This window comes from Asterias amurensis, chromosome 8 (assembly GCF_032118995.1).
Source record: "Asterias amurensis chromosome 8, ASM3211899v1".
NCBI lineage: Eukaryota > Metazoa > Echinodermata > Asteroidea > Forcipulatida > Asteriidae > Asterias > Asterias amurensis.
In genome coordinates, this window is record NC_092655.1 from 17,050,382 (window position 1) to 17,068,358 (window position 17,977).

At 38.4% G+C, this 17,977-nt stretch overlaps 1 protein-coding gene across 2 annotated transcripts in view; it reads right to left on the reverse strand.

Annotated features, from left to right (window-relative positions):
• Positions 1–2,735: 2,735 nt before the first annotated feature.
• LOC139940928 (transient receptor potential cation channel subfamily M member 3-like) overlaps positions 2,736–17,977 on the reverse strand; it is a 43,706-nt gene continuing 28,464 nt past the window's right edge. For both annotated transcript variants that reach the window (XM_071937327.1, XM_071937328.1), the window contains exons 19-26: positions 16,378–16,506; positions 14,348–14,599; positions 12,665–12,845; positions 10,406–10,538; positions 9,454–9,644; positions 7,788–7,920; positions 6,461–6,612; positions 2,736–5,667 (exon numbers count right to left, since the gene is read on the reverse strand). In XM_071937327.1, the coding sequence (XP_071793428.1) occupies positions 5,354–5,667; positions 6,461–6,612; positions 7,788–7,920; positions 9,454–9,644; positions 10,406–10,538; positions 12,665–12,845; positions 14,348–14,599; positions 16,378–16,506 (1,485 nt within the window). In that variant the 3' untranslated portion in view covers positions 2,736–5,353. The remainder of the gene's footprint in view (positions 5,668–6,460; positions 6,613–7,787; positions 7,921–9,453; positions 9,645–10,405; positions 10,539–12,664; positions 12,846–14,347; positions 14,600–16,377; positions 16,507–17,977) is intronic.

The following is a 17,977-nucleotide window of genomic DNA, read 5'->3' on the forward strand; positions in this document are numbered from 1 at the left end:
TAGGTATATTTTAAGAGGATAACTATGGCAATTACCTTATTGCAAAACTCTATGTACATGTATATGGTTTACACTTAATTATTTACATTGATTTCATAAATAGCAAAAAAAACTATTTAAATTTAACGATCTGGCGACGATTTCACGAAGAGCTAAGATTGATCTTAACTGCAAATTAATCGTAGTTGCTAAGTAAAGTGTGATGTTAAAATACAAATAGAAGACGATCAGAGCAAACGTTGAGTGGAAACCTACGGTTCTTTTCGGAACCATCCCAACTCATTTAGAGATATTCATTAGATGGTGTTACCGCAAACCTTTCCATATGATGGTAATACTGACAATAATATCGTACAATGAATTTTAGTGCATTGTAAAATCTGCACAAGAACTCAAAAATTATAAATGAGAATTTGAAATGTTCAGTTTATAAAATAAAAACACAAGGGAAACTAAATAATTCATTTTGGGTTGAACATACAAAAATAATTTAAAAAATGATTATAAGACCTCAGATTTAGAATTTGAGGTCTCAAAATCAAGCATCAGAAAGCACATAACTTCGTGTGACAAGGGTGTTTTTGTCTTTCATTATTATCTTGCAACATCGACGACCAATTGAGCTCAAATTCTCACAGGTTTGTAATTTTATGCGTATGTTGAGAAACATATGTGAGAAGACTGGTCTTTGACAATTACCAATAGTGTCCAGTGTCTCTAAGTACCGAAAAAAAAAAAAGGCTAAGCATTACAACATGAAAGCAAGGTTACCAGACAAAATAATAATAAAATACCATGTCACAAGTACAATTTGTGACTTGTATCCTGCTCATTTCTGTCTGCTTTAGCAGCTCTATGAAATTATGCCCAGGTGGTATCGTCAGCTTGGGTATGATACCTGTGGGTATATTACAGTTACAGACTGAATGGCTTCTGACTGGCACCCCCCACCACAGTAAAAAAATATATATATATAAAAAAAAAATACATAAATAAATTAATGATTTTTGGGGTTGAACAAAGAATTGACTAGAGTAAGATTCAAACCAACGACCTCCGCATTAATGTGCTGGCGCTCTACCAACTGAGCTATCTAGCCCTATATTGGCGGTGTCCCTATTTTGTCAATATCTTTGTTCGGGGGTGCCAGTCAGAAGCCATTCAACCGTTAACTGCCGTGTAGCCAGGGATCACACCCAAATTACGATACAACCTGGGAAGCCCCGAACAAAGATATTGACAAAATAGGGACACCGCCAATATAGGGCTAGATAGCTCAGTTGGTAGAGGCGCCGGCACGTTAATCCGGAGGTTGTTGGTTCGAATCCCACTCTAGTCAATTCTTTGTTCAACCCCAAAAATCATTTACAAATTTACCCAGTCAGTTTCCCTTGTGGTTTATATTGCTAAATAAATTAAAACATCAATGGAGAGACATGGTTCGTCAGTTGGTAAAGTGCTGCCTATTAAACCACATGTTACTGGTTAAGTCCCGCATTAATCAAAGTTTGTTATAGTTCAACCAAACATTTTTTTTGAAAAATACTGGAGATAAAAAAAACTTTTAAGAGAAGTTTCATTGAGAATAAGACATAATTCATTAATGATCTTACATAATAGCACAGAAAAAAAACCAGGAAAAATATTTCAAAAAAAAAACAGTCCAGATGGAAATGTGAAATAAAATCTGACTTAATAGCACAGAATGAACATGGCAAATATCATTTAACAAAAAATAAGTCCAGATATAAAAATACAAAAACACAAAAATTCCACCGAAAAGAAAAATAAAGCAATTAATATTCAAAAATACAAAAAGTTTAGAAGAAAATAAAATCTCAATTCTTTAAAGTCAGAAAAGAAATCATGGATGATCTGTACACAAATGGAAATAAAACAAAGCTTAGGAGGGCAAAAACCATTCAGTACAATTATTTTGATATATTGCATAATTGCGTTGTAAAAAACAGGAATCTGTTATTTCTTATCATTTCTGATTGCATAGAAGAACTACAAAATCTGTACCCTTGGCAAATTCCTTTGATGGCAACGCTTAGACGAAAGAAACAACCAGCTGTGATACAAAAAATAAATAAAAAATAGAAACATAACAATTTATACTTGCATATTGCAACAATCCATCTAAAAAGACCACCCAAAGAGTTATTAAAGAATTTTTTTAGGGTAGGAGCCAAATTAATGTTTATGTAACAGTCTTTTAAAATAATAATACAAATCTGGTAAACATAAGCTACTACTTTTTCAGATTATTATGACCAAAAGGAGAATCATATTTACCCCCAGCTAAAATTGTGGTTGTCATAAAAAAAGAGGTAAAAATGCCAGTCAGAATCAGCATTTCGGGGACTCTAAGTATAAAATCCTTAATTTAAAAACAATTCATTATAAAATTCATTCTTGTAAAATTGTAGTTGTTATCGAATTCTCTTGAAACAACAATAATTGCAAGCACTGGAAAAAGGAAAAACAAAATATATAAAAAGTTTCTTGTATGAATGGAACAACTTGAAATACTGCATCACATTTGTAAAAATATAAAACTATTTTTTTAACACACACATTGTTAAAATACCTGAGAAACAAACAAAAACTAGATTTTACTTGGAAATCACATTTTTGTTTAAATTAAACTAAGATCCTACACACATTACTGTGTTTTTGGTGTTTTCAAACCCCTCCTCATACCCCCCCCCCCTAGTTCTGAAGGAGAAAAATATAGGTGGGATTCGAACCCATTACCCCTGTCATTCTAGCACTGGGCCAAAAATATAAAAAAAGCTCTTTAAGCAGAAACAAAATTGTTTAACAATTTGCTGCTAAGTGTAAACGAGCAGGATACCAGTCACAAATTTTACATATGGCATGTTATTTTTGCTGTTAACCTTCGTCTAGTAAGCATAATTTTGTTGTAATCAGCTCCTTGTTTGTTGTAATAAGCAGTTATGTGAGCCCAGGGGCCAATTTCATAGAGCTGCTCAGAAGCGAAAAAATTGCTTAAGCACAAAAACAGCTCGCTTATTTTTCACATGTTACTGGCAAAAATTTCATGCCATAATATACATTGCTTGTGACTGGTTTTTAGCTGTTGTTTACTTTGCATAACAATTGAGTGGAGTCTTGGCCGGTAATCTGATTTTACTAAGCAAGGATTGTTTTTGCTTAAGCAAAATGTTGAGCTTAAGCAGCTCTATGACATTGGGCCCAGATCTTACGTTAATCCCAAGTAAAAACAGATAGAAACAGATATCAGAAGCTACATAGAGATTTTCATAATCCCATCACCATGATTTGTTTTTTCAGATATCAAATATTGTACAAATTGTTTTTCTTTGTCATGATAGTTTTTATGGAATTGTTACACACTTGCATTAAAAAAGTCTTTTTACAAATATTACACACACATTGTTTACAAAAATTACCTTCGTCATGATGATTTTTGTGGAATTGTCACTGACATTAAAGCCATTATACACTTTCGGTAAACAGTATTGTCCAAGTCCCACACTTCGTGTATCACAATTTATATATATAACAACAAACCTGTGAAAATCTAGGCTCAATCGGTCATCGGAGTCAGGAGAAATGACAGGAAAACCCACTCTTGTTTCCACGCATTTCGCCGTGTCATGACATGTGTTTAAAATAAATCCGTAATTCTCGCTAACGAGAATTTATATTGTTTTACTGTTTTCTCAAAAAGTAAAGCATTTCATGAACTATTATTTCAAAAGAAGTCTTTCACCATTACCTTCTGTAAACCCTGTAAATTATTTGTAAATCTGTGAACTTTTTTTTTTTTTCTGTACCGAAAGGGTCCAATGGCTTTAAAAAAAGAAATATTACACATTATATATCATTGCGTCAGTGCAGAAATGTTATATCTCTATTTTGCAAAAATGTATCTCGCCTGGTAGTCCTCAGTGCAAAAATGTTGTATCTTAGGGTGTACTTACATGTATTTCGAGTGTACATCTGGGCTATAAATTAACGCGAGTTCCTTTTTTTTTTTTACAATATCAAACTGGCGCATATCATAAGTGCTATTTTAGGAGATAAAAGTTTTTTGCACTGACTTTGATTCAAGTTTGCATAGACAAGTTCAGTAATACTGCTTTGACACAAATATTCACAAGTGGATAAAATTATGCGACAATAATTCGCCCTGCCGTTAGTTTTCGCTGCCAAAAAAAAAAGATTGAGTCTGTTAAACTTTTAGGAGTTCTTTTTATCGCACTCCTTAGACAAGGTTAAAGATTGCAGAGAAGTTGGCCTTCTGTAATGTTCCTCAACTTGAGGGTGTGGCCGAAACGCTGGAAGACTCTGATGACGACCACAGGGACAAGAAGGAGAACAACCCAATCCACACAGTGCCCCCAGTGGGATTCAAACCGGGGTCCAATACCACTACACCAACCTGACAATCCGAATCTCTGGGCCCAATTTCACAGAGTTGCTTAAGCAGACAAAATTGCTACAAAATTTTCTGCGAAGCAAAAATGAGCTGCCGTCGATTTCACAAAACTCTTCCTAACTTAAGACTAATCTTAGGACTTAGGACGAGTCCCAACCTTGCACTGTAGCATGCAGACCTTAAAATTAATCCTAAGTTAGGACGAGTTACTCGTCCTAACTCGAGATAAGACGAGTCCTAACTCTTTGTGAAATCGACGGCAGGATACCAGTCAGAAATTGTACAAATTAGTTTGGCTGGTAACCATTTTCAAGTAAGCACAATTTTGTTGCGCTTAGCTACTTTTTTCACTTAAACATCTATGAAATTGGGCCCTGGTTTGTATGACCTTTGACCTAAAACATGACCTCTTTCCCAGAGGTTTCCAGATTGTCTTTAGGATGTACACTCGACTGCTCCTTTTGATGCCTTTTTTCTTCTTACTGTGCCCAGAGCTTATACTTCTCCTATCACTACTGGTCTCCGAGATCAGGCAAGTGTTGTCCTGAATTCATGTAAGTTTATTTTCCCATCTCATCAGGAGGTTGTGATGCAACTGTGGTTCCCCCATTAGGAAGGGACTGAAAACCCAATCCACATAGTGGATGACAGAAACCCTTACCCGGCAACCCGAAGCTCTGGTTTGTATGACCTTCGACCTAAATCAAAACCTCTTTCCCAGAGGCTTCCAGTTTTTCTTTAGGGTGTACACTTGCTTGCTTCTTGGATGATTTCTTCTTCTTACTGTGTCCAGAGATTATACTACTCCTCTCACTACCAGACTCCGAGATCAGGCAGCCTTGTGTTGTTCTGAATGAACCGGGGTCCAAGAGGTAGACACCAACCTGACAACCAGAAGCTCTGGTTTGTAAGACCTTCAACCTAAATCAACACCTCTTTCCCAGAGGCTTCCAGTTTGTCTTTAGGGTGTACACTGGCTTGCTTCTTGGATGATTTCTTCTTCTTACTACTGTGCCCGGAGCTTATACTACTCCTATCACTACCGGACTCCAAGATCATCAGACAGTTAGGTGACGTCTGTACCATCTCCTCATTCAGTTGGCATAGCAATGATGCCTCCCGTTGCTTGGCATTCACAGCAGAGGCGGTGTGAAGGGAAAGCTTACTCCTCCGCCGCTCTAGGGACTGCAGACGCTGTCGGGCACCAGAGTAATCTTTGTCCCCGCTGGTCTCAGCTGGAGAAAGAAGCAATATCATTAAGTCCTAATTATAGTTATGTTTATTACAATAATAATAGACAATAATAATAGAAATAACAGAGTCTTGTAAAGCGCTGATATCTGCCAAAAAGAGGTGCTCTTGGCGCTCGCTCATGAGACAAAACAAAACGGTTCAAATAAAGGGACAAAAAATGTGTATGTTGAATATCACTGGTCAACATTTCCACAGTTGAGTCTTAAGAAGAGTCTCCAAATGACGGCGTTGTTTCAGAAAAAAACACATGGGGAGCACGTTCGATCATTCTTAGTTGCTGCAAGGAAAGTGCACTAGATGCTGGTTTGATTGGTAGTTTTTACTGGTACACACAAGCCCTCTACTTTACGGAGTTACTGATGAATTCTTGAACAGGATTTTTAAAGGCAGTGGAAACTATTGGTAAATACTCAAAATAATTATTAGCATAAAACCTTACTTGGTAACGAGTAATGGAGAGATGTTGATATTATAAAACATTGTGAGAAACGGCTCCTTCTGAAGTAACGTAGTTTTCGAGAAAGAAGTAATTTCCCACAAATTTTATTTCAAGACCACAAAATTAGAATTTGAGGTCCCGAAATCAAGCATCTGAAAGCACACAACTTTGTGTGACAAGGGTGTTTTGCTTTCATTATTATCTTGCAACTTCGACGACCAATTGAGCTCAAACTCTCACAGGTTTATAATTTTATGCATATGTTGAGATACAGCAAGTGAGAAGACTGGTCTTTGACAACTACCAAAAGTGTCCAGTGTCTTTAAGGAACATACCTATCATTGAGAGGTTAGAAGTGCGTGGAGATGGAGAAACTTTAGGATGTGAGGACGAGTGCAGAATGTCTTTAAGAGAATTCTGAATCTTTTGGAGTTTCACCTGAAGCTGGTCGTTAGTTTTCTCCGTTAGCTTGTCTAACTCCTTCAAGCTGGAAGCCAAGTCAAAAACAATCGGTATTAAACAAGTTATATGGAATGTGAGACATTGCATGGTGAGGTATCAAAATATTGTTTGTAACACCAGTGTTGGCATTTTTCTCCATCATTATAACCAAGTTGATGAAATCGCAATTTGAGAATTACTCTAATAAACTTCTTACCTATTAAATGGCGTTTGAAGCTTTGCATGGTGTGAAGAATAAGAGTAAAGCCCGGTTCATCTTTCATGCGAATGCGAAGCGAATTTGACGTGAGTTTGACGTCACAACTATCCTTTCGCAGCGATATTTGCAAGTGAGTTGAACGGAGCTGAACTGCTGCGAATGTTCGTTACGATTTTTGTGCCGTCAACATTCGCTTCGCATTCGCAATCGCAGGAAGTATGAACCGGGATTAACTCTATATAAATATAAGTAGTGCCCTTGCGGGTCCTACCAGGTGTAATATCTCATTTGAGGAAGTGTTGGCTTTGAAAAGAGCCAGTGTGGTCTCGACAAATCGAACGGTAGTTGTTTGTTTGTTGGTTTGTTTGTTTGAATGATCTTCCCATCAAGAGAACTCGGTAAACTCCCACAAAGGGATGTAAACACTTTGTTAGCTGGGATCCATGGGAGATCAGTGAGTTTCTTACTGAATGGATTTGATTTGTGACTTTGCCTCATTGTTATGCATGTAGCCAAGTTCAGCAACATGTTATCATTGCAAATGTGGTATCATTTTAAAGAGGAACAGTTCAGCTTTGCAATGATATACACCATATACAAAGAGAGTATTAAATAATAACAAATATAGTGGATTGAAAAAAGTTTCCTTACTTTTTGTGAGCAGTTTAGAAGTACAGCGTAGTGGCACACAAAGTGTGGGCCTTGGACAACACTGTTTACCGAAAGGGTCCAATGGCTTTAACAATAATAACAACCATATTTCTGTAGCGCCTAACACCTCCAAAAGAAAGTCTCTAAGCGCTCAGAGGAAAACAAAAGAATAATTAAGTATATGAAGATTTGAATAGATATGTTTTGAGAAGAGTCTTGAAACTTGAGATCGTGGTGGCTTGTTTGATGTGTAGAGGGAGATTGTTCCATAAGTGAGGAGCAGCAAACCGATAACTACAATCTTGTGATTGCAAGTCCTGCAGTCTAACCACTTGACACAGTATACTCACCTATTCTCAAGTTGAGTGAGGCGTTCAGGTACCTCCATGCTCTTCTTGTCTGTTTTCTGCCTTCGGTAGTTGGCGGCGCAGTCCTTCTCAAAGTTTCTCAGTGTGTTTGTCATCTTCTTGCTGAGGTACAGCACTAGTAGATTATAAAAATAATAATAATAATAGTAAGCTTCTCACACCTGAAGGGCGTCCCAAAGCGCTTCTTACATTATTACCCCCCTCATCACTGGGCCTTAAAGACAGTGGACACTATTGGTAATTGTCAAAGGCAAAGACCAGTCTTCTCACTTTGTGTATCTCAATATATGCATAAACTAACAAACCTGTGAAAATTTGAGCTCAATCGGTCGCCGAAGTTGCGAGATAACTATGAAAGAAAAATCACCGTTGTCAGACGGTGTTGTGTGCTTTCAGATGCTTGATTTCGAGACCTCAAATTCTTAATCTGAGGTCTCGAAATCAAATTCGTGGAAAATTACTTCTTTCTCGAAAACTATGTCACTTCAGAGGGAGCCGTTTCTCATAATGTGTTATACTATCAACCTCTCCCCATTACTTGTTACCAAGTGAGGTTTTATGCTAACAACTATTTTGAGTGATTACCAACAGTGTCCACTGCCTTTAAATCATTCCTTAAACCATTTCAGCTCCCTGGGGAAGTATACAGCCTTGTGTAACAAATGAGCTACTAAGCTAAATAAATCACGAGAACCATGTCTGCCCACTCAGGTACCCATTTACACCTGGGTGGAGAGAAGCTTATGGTTAAGTGTCTTGCTCAAGGACACAAGTGTCACGACCGGGATTCGAACCCATACTCTGCTGATCAAACAACAGAGTTTGAATATGGTATAAGAAGAAATATTGAGTATACATGTACAGTGCTTACACACACATCGGTGTATGGGTATAAAACCAAATAATATTCTTTATCCTCGATGCAAATTCTACATCCATTATTTGGGCACTTTTTGTAACACAAAACACAATGTCCACAGATAAGCAATATAACTTACACCGTTTGAAGATAATGATAGGCGAAAGCTTACCTTAAAATATTACTAGCTGAAAAAACTCTGAAATACGTTTTAAATGCTAAAATAATTTTCGTCTTTAAAGAGGAATTTTTTGTTGTGACTTGTTTTACTTATTTTTAAAAAACTACAGCACTTCAGCAAAGTGATATTTTAAAGACAGCGGACACTATTGGTACATGTAATTGTCAAAGACTAGCCTTCACAGTTGGTGTATCTCGAAGTTTGCATAAAATAACAAACCTGTGAAAATTTGAGCTCAATCGGTCATCGAACTTGCAAGATAATAATGAAAGAAAAAATACCCTTGCCACGCGAAGTTGTGTGCGTTTAGATGGTTGATTACGAGACCTCAAGTTCTAAACTTGAGGTCCAAAATGAAATGCGTGGAAAATTACTTCTTTCTAAAAACTAATGCACTTCAGAGGGAGCCGTATCTCACAATGTTTTATACCATTAACCTCTCCCCATTACTCGTCACCAAGAAAGGTTTTATGCTAATAATTATTTTCAGTAATTACCATTAGTGTCCACCACGTGAGAAGTCTGGTCTTTGACAATTACTAATAGTGTCCAGTGTCTTTAAAAACACCCCAAATCCTTTCAAAAGTTGAGAACAAAATCTCCCTCACCATCTTTGCCACTTTTCATGCAGACATTGGCGCAGACTTTCCTCCACGCCCACCTGAGGGAGTAGAAGGCGTGTTCCAGTATGGTAAAGGGCGGCGGTAGTGTGGGCCGATCCTCAAACTCGATCACCAGAAAGTACAGCTCAAATTTCCAGACTTCAAGAGAGTTTGTTTGTACCTCATCATAGACGGAGCTAAATCATATCATACCAATAAAGTCATTTAGTAACATTACTGGGTAATTATACTGTGCGTCTAAAAAAACACTTTTGAAATGACTGTCGAATATTTATAATTAATAAGAACTTACTCTGTGCTTTAATTCTGTTCAAACCCCATGCTGATACAGCCTTTGGTTCAAACGTTGTGAGAGAGTAGAAACACCAAGAAATGCAACAGAATGAAACTGAGAATAAGGCGTCTTATGTTGAGTTGCTTATGAAATATACATTGGCACACTTTAACCCCTTTCTGATGTAATTTATCAGGAAGGAAGTTGCCAAAAAAGAATTCTCAAAACCAGTATGGTTTGAACGTGTCACGCCTATTGGGCCCGTTTCTTCATACTGACAAACAACTCATAGTAGCATGACCCCACCACAATAAGGGTATCAATTGCTACACAAACTGGTAACAAAACCAGCGTACAGCATGGGGCAAACTCAGGGCCCAGTTTCACAGAGCTGCTAAGCACAAAAACTTGGACTACCAACCAAATTTTCAATTTGTTGCATATTGCTAGTTACTGGTATTTAGCTGTTGTTCGCAGATCCTGAAAATACTGTGAAAACTTGGTTGGTAATCCTGTTTTTATCAAGGAAAACACTTGCGACGAGTTCATAGAGTTGCTAAGCACAGAGTCGCTAACAGCAAATTTGTGTGCTTGGCAACTCTATGAACTCGCTCAGCTGAACTTGCTCATGGCATCCCCCCAGGTTTTGCCATGACATCATACCTAAATATAGCAATGAGCAGGTTGAGGAGCAGGACGTTGCCTAGCAACAGGTAAGCACCGAGCATGAAGGGGAGGAGAACGTGCTGCTGGATGCAGCTGGGTTGTGAGGGATCACAGTCTGGGGGTGGTTCGCCTGAATGATGGATGGGAAGCATGAGATGAAAACACAAAATGATCAAATACTAGACGCCCTGTTTGATATGTACAGTGTACTTGCTATGTGATAACACCATGAAATACTATACAAACATAACATGGTTTGAGGGTGACTAGTCGATATTAGCTCCCTGAGGTATTGGAAGTTGACAAACTAGTTCCCGAGGTGAAGCCGAGGGAAATACTTTTTGTCAACTTCCAAGACTGAGGGGAGCTTATCGACTAGTCACCCGAAATAAACCATGTTATATTTGTTTTACTATACTTCATACATATTCAGTTACCGGAACATGAGTTTTGAGCAAGAGAAAATGATTACTGTGAAACAAAATGCACATGATAAGTTTGTTCATGTGTTGGATGTCGCTTAGAGATTGCTGTTCGTGCGTGTATACAAAACGATGCCACGATCAATAGCGCCCGGGGATGACGTCGTACAATGGTAATGCGCATGACAAGTAGAATAGCTCCTGGGGAACTATTACTTGTCATACATGTACGCATTTACCACTTACGTGAATATTCACGTGCGCGCTTGGTAGTTAGCAAAATTAACACCTGGCACGTGATGATGAATGGACCAATGAGAACTCGACTCTCTGTCATGAATATGTATGAGGTATAGTAATACTTAATAGTGACCCTTTACGCACTTATGCTAAACATAGAAGCTAAAGTACCCAGCTGTCAATTTCACAAAACTCTTCCTAACTTAGGATTAATCTTAAGACATAGGACGAGTCCCAGCCTTGCACTGTAGCATAGACCTTAAGATTAATCCTAAGTTAGGACGAGTTACTCATCCTACATGTAACTCGAGATACTGTAAGAGGAGTCCTAACTCTTTGTGAAATCGACGGCAGGTCTCAGAAAAACATGTTAGGTTGAAGGGGAGGAGATTGTGGTGCTTGATGCAGCTGGTTTGTGATCACAGTCTGGGGTCGGTTCGCCTGAATGACGGAAAGCATGAGATGAAAACAAGGTTTATGTTTACTTTTGAGAACTGAGTAAACTACTAATGCAGTTTGGCGTGCCGTTGATGAAGTTATATACCTTTATCATGCTGTCTCCATCTTGGTCATGTTCCTTGTATCAACTAACAATAATGAATACTAATAATCATTTTGCAATTAGGAACCAGACTATTTTGTTCTTCCAGCCTCGGTTTGGTTACACTGATATCATTGGGAAAAGATCAAGATGGCTGCACCATGATAGAGGTCTATTGCATAAGGCATACAAAAAGAAAATGCTATGTTGGCGTAACCCAACCTACCCTAAAAATGCGGCCGACCCTAGATATTTTTATTTTTTTATGGGAAGAAATTTAATGATTAAAACCTATTAAAGACATGAAAATAAAATGAATGTCATCAAGAGTTTAAAAATATACTATTTGTAGTGTGTAGCCTTGTTTTCTTTTGTTATCGTGTATACTACCGGCTTATACAATTAGAAAACATGTAATTTTCGTTGCTGGGAGGGAAACAAAATAAATACCTACCTACCTACATGTACCCTATTTTGGGGGGCCCGTTACGCCAACATTATTATTATTTTTTTAAAGCATAAGTGTCCGACAGCCAGGTATGAATGTAGACAATAGTCTTAAAGGCAGTGGACACTATTGGTAATTGTCAAAGACCGGTCTTCACAGTTGGTGTATCTCAACATAGGCATAAAATAACAAACCCCATCAAAATTTGAGCTCAATCAGTCATCGAAGTTGCGAGATAATAATGAAAGAAAAATAACCCTTGCAACACGAAGTTGTGTGCGTTTAGATGGTTGATTTCGAGACCTCAAGTTCTAAACTTGAGGTCTCAAAATCAAATTCGTGGAAAATTACTTGTTTCTCGAAAACTATGGCACTTCAAAGGGAGCTGTTTCTCACAATGTTTTATACCATCAACCTCTCCCCATTACTCGTCACCAAGAAAGGTTTTATAATAATAATTATTTTGAGTAATTACCAATAGTGTCCACTGCCTTTAAAGGATGTTTATTTCAACACATGTATGATTTGGAGACTGAATCATGTTTGGATGAAGAAGAAAGAAAAAAACCAGGATGGACAAACTACAGACGATGAGAACTCTTTACCATCGCTGATGAGAACCTCCAGGAAGAGGTTGCCATAGATCTGGAAATAAGGCATGAAGAAGATGTTCTTGATGGAGTCAATGCCAAAACCTAGATGTGGGTAGATCAACACGTTACTGGCCACGCCGTATCCCATCAGAAACACAAGCAGAATACACAGGAACAAGATCATCTCAAACACCTGCAATCAAAAAAGATCAACACATCTAAGAGGTATCCATCTTAAACAGCTACTTGAGTGGAATGTTTTTAACAGAAATGCTATTTTACCTTGTTCATAATGCGTTTGGTCACCTTTAAAATGTAATTCGTAAATACCTCAGACAGTTTCGCTATTCCTATTGGTGGAGAGCGCGTCACGTGGGGGTGTTTAAGCGGCTGTGTGCTTTCATATGCCTAAATGCTTCAAGTAATTACCAATAGTTTCTATACCTATATTCTTATTGTAGTTTTTGCTTACTTTGTCATTGTCATTTTCTCCAGTAGTTCGTATGTATGTCTGTCCGTCTGTCTGTCTGTTTGACGGTCTGTCTGTCTGTCTGTTTCGTCTGTGTTTTGTCCTAAGCATTTACCTTTAGTTTATCTATTTTGTTATGTAAAGGCAAGCCGCTACAAGCTACCTGGCTTATTTTGGGCCTTGCCTCCACGCGTTTTCCGCCAGTTTATTCTTCTTTTATTTCTATCATTCATATATACCTGTATGTATTACTATAATATTGTGGAAATGTTTTGTGGAAATAAATGTATATTGAATTGAATTGAATTGAATTGAATAGTGTCCAGTGCCTTTAAGATGCTCATAGCACAGCTACACATTAGAAGAAGGAAATGTATACAATAAGGTAATAATAATATTTGTTTTTTTATAAAGTGCTTTATACACCATGTCTCAAAGCGCTTCCACATTATTACCCTGATCACTGGGCCTTAAATCATTTCTTTAACCATCTCAGCTCCTTGGGGAGTATACAGCCTGTGCTGCCCAATATGTAGCGTACTAAGCTAAACCAACCACAAGAACCATCTCTGCCCTCACAGGTACCCAATTACCCCTGGGTGGAGAGAAGCAATTATAGTAAAGTGTCTTGCTCAGGGACACAAGTGTCAAGACCGAGATTCGTAAACACACTCTGCTGAACAAAAACACCAGAGCTTGAGTTTGGTGCTCTTATCCGCTCGGCCATGACACCCGAGTCCTAATAAGATGTGTCTTAAAGGAACACGTTGCCTTGGATCGGTCGTTACAAAATGCATATGGTTAGAAAGATGTTGTAAAAGTTGAATACAATGATCTCCACAACAATGCCACGAAATTGCATGGTTTTCTTTTTACCTCGTCGACTAACACGGTCGGCCGTTTATGGGAGCCAAATTTTTGACTCCTATAAATGGCCGACTGTGTTAGTTCGCAACGTATTGAGTGATACTTGTGTGGATCATTATATTCTACTTGTAAAACATACATGTATGTCTAACCATATGCATTTTATTTTCATAACAAATGGTTTCAAGCGCTTTTTATAGTTCAACTCATCCGATCAAAGGCAACGCGTTCCTTTAAGGGAAGTTTGAACAACGCTAGTGATGGAGACAGTTTAATTTGATCCGGTCGCTCCATAATGAAGGGGCTGACAGCATGCAGAACCAAGTTTTTGAGCCTGTTATTACAGTTTGATGTCTTACCATCTTTCTGATCATGACCATTATTGGGCCGAGCTTCTCACTAAACGAGAACAGTCTCAGGACTCTAGTGTAGTACAAGAAACAGTTGAGGGCGTAGAAGGCCTGCGACCATTTGTAGGCTGCCGGGAACCAGTGAAGGATGAACGCCGCCAGTCCGTTGACCGCCGTGATCAGGTCCATGATGTTCCATTCGCTGGAGTGCCACTCTCGGAAGCGTTGCTTCATGGTTTGGTTACTGTTGGGTATCAATGACTGGAACACCAAATCAAAATGAATAATTTGAAATGAGTATTATAAACCACAAGGAAACTGACTGGGTAAATATTTAATATTATGTTGGGCTGAAGAGTAATTGCTTCATGGTTTGAATTATGTTGGGTATTAAAGCAATCGCACAACATCGATAAACAGTATTGTCCAAAGGCCCACACTTAGTGTATCACAACTTTTATATAAAATAACAAACCTGTGAAAATTTAGGCTCAATCGGTCATCAGAGTCCGGAGAAAATAACAAGAAAACCCACCCTTGGTTCTGCACGTTTCGCCATGCCATGACATGTGTTTAAAATAAATCTGTTATTATCGATATCGAGAATTGATAAGTGTTTTAATGTTTTCTCAAAAAGTAGAGCATTTCATGGAATAATGTTTCAAGGGAAGTCTTTCACCATTACCTTCTGTAAACCCTGTAAGTTATTTGTAAATCTGTGAACTTTTAATTTTTGTTCTGTTCAGAAAGTGTCCAATGGCTTTAAAGACTCGAACACAAAAACAAATCGGAATGGACATTTTGAAATCAAGTCATAAACCATAAAGGAAACTAACTGGGTAAACATTTAATATAAGGTTGGGCTGAGCACAGTAAATATGACTACAGCAGGATTTGAACCTGCAACCTGCGGATTAACCTGCTGGTGCTCTACCAACTGAACTATCCAGCCCTATGGTTTGTGGTTTCCCTATTTTGTCAATGTCTTTGTTTGGGTGGCAGTCAGAAGCCTTACAAGCTGTTTAAACTGCTTTATGGCCAGGGATCACACCCAAGTTAATGATACAACCAGGGAAGCAGCCATAGAGGGATCATGTACATAGTACAAACCACAAGGAAAACTGACTGGTAGGCCTGGGCGAATTATTCGAATATCCGGTTAATGGCGAATAGGTTTTCCTATCCGTAACCGGATATCCGCATAGGGCGTGGATACCTATTTACAAACCGGATAATTCTGTAATTACAACCGAGTAACCGAATAATTCGCCCAGGCCTACCAGTCAGTTTTCCTTGTGGTTTATACTATGTACATGATCCCTCTATGGCTGCTTCCCTGGTTGTATCATAAAGGCTTCCGAGAGTGGCACTCCAGCGAATGGAACATCATTGGAAGTTTCATAAGGATTCAGACAAAACATTCCTATCAGTTGTGGCCCGACGTCCGCGGATATTCGGATATTAAAAGAATATCTGGTTACTTGGTTGTAATTACAGAACTATCCGGTTTATAAATAGCTATTCGCGCCCTATGCGGATATCCGGTTAAGAAAAAAAAGGCATTCGCGGTTACGGATAGGAAAACCTATTCGCCATTAACCGGATATTCGAATAATTCGCCCAGGCCTAGTTGATAGTATAAAATATTGTGAGAAACTTCTCCCCCTGAAGTAATGTAGTTTTCGAGAAAGAAGTAATTTTCCACTTAAATATTTAAACTTGATTTTGAGACCTCATAATTAGTTTTTGAGGTCTCGAAATCAAGCATCTGAAAGCACACAACTTTGTGTGACAAAATATTTTTTTCTTTCATAATTATCTCTGAGGGATCCCACCCAAGTTTACGATACAACCTTGGAAGCAGCAGGGGGATGCAACTTTTGTATATTAAATAACTAGTAATAAACCAAAAGGGAAACTGAATGGAAATAAATATGAAAACGCTATTAGAAACAGACCCTTGAGAACAGTATGATGTGCGTAGATTACAAAGGGTTTCACTGAAGGTTTATAAGATTTGGAAATGTTTGAATTAGTACCTGTCGTATTTCCTCAAGGATCATGGTAAGGATCCATCCGAAGAGAACCATCTCTGGTACAGACGGCTCTGGACCGAAGGTTTCTAACATCACATAGCTGTACAGCAGTAGAAACGCAACGTAGGATAACTGCAATGTCGAAGGAAATACAAAATGAAGTCGGATCTAAGGATTGGTGTACATGTATGTTCTGAAATAATAATAATAATAATAGTCGGTTTTTATTTAGCGCTTTATACACCATGTCTCAAAGCGCTTGCACATTATTACCCCTGGTCACTGGGCCTTAAATCATTCCTTAAACCACCTCATCTCCCTGGGAGTAGTACCGCCAAATATGTACCACAAGAACCATCTCTGCCCTCACAGGTACCCATTTACCCCTGGGTGGAGAGAAGCAATTATAGTTAAGTGTCTTGCTCAAGGACACAAGTGTCATGACCGGGATTTGAACCACCACTCAGCTGAACAGAAACACTAGAGTTTGAGTTTGGTGTTCTTATACACTCGGCCATGATACCCCACTACACCCCACGACACCCACCCCACTGAAAGTGAGAGAGAACTAGTTTGCTGGAGAGAACCATGTAGTAATCTCATCATGAAAGACGCAGGTGGTGGTTCTGAGGTGAACCAGACATTCTCCTGGTGATAAGCATAGCGCACTGTTCAAAACAATGAGACTTGTCACACCTCTGATTCTTCTTAAGAACCAGAGGTGGTTCTTTAAGAACTCTATTAAGAACCCGAGATGATCTTAAGTTCTGATAGTCTCCTAAAGATGAAGAGAGTGTAAGTAGCAATGAGACTTTCTCACTAGAACCAGAAGAGAGCTTAGTTTTGACAGTCTCCTGAAGATGAACAGAGTGTACTGTTTGAAACAACGAGACTTACGTCATCTCTGTTTCTTCTAAGAATCAGTTCTAACATACATGTACACAGATTGCAAGAACGCAAGTTATTTCAACACCGGTTCTGCTAAGAACAGTTCTGCTAAGAGCCGGAGGTGAGATCTGTTCTAACGTTCTCCTGAAGGTGAACAGAGCGTACTGTTTGAAACAACGAGACCTACTTCACCACTGGTTCTTCTAACAACCAGAGGTGCGGTCAGTCCTGACTGTCTCCTGAAGATGTATATGTAACATACTGTTTGAATCAATGAGACTTATCTCATCTATGGTTCATCTAAGCACCAGAGGTGAGTTAAATTCTGAAATACACAGCGTACGGATTGCTACAACAAGACTTATTGCACCACTGGTTCTTCTAAGAAAAGTTCTTTTAAGAGCCAAAGTTGAGGTACATTTTAAAGTTCTCCTGAAGATGAACAGATCAACAGTGTAATGTTTGAACCTCCGGTTATTCTAAGAACCAGAAGAGAGCTAAGTTTTGACTGTCTCCTGAAAATAAACAGGGCGTACTGTTTGAAACAACGAGACTTTCATCATCTCTGTTTCTTCTAAGAACTAGAGGTGAGGTAAGTTACATACATACACAGCGCACAGTTTGCAACAATGAGCCTTATCTTACCTCCAGTTCTTCTAAGAGCTGGAGGTGAGGTAAGTTTTGACAGTCCCTGAAAATGAACAACGCATACTGT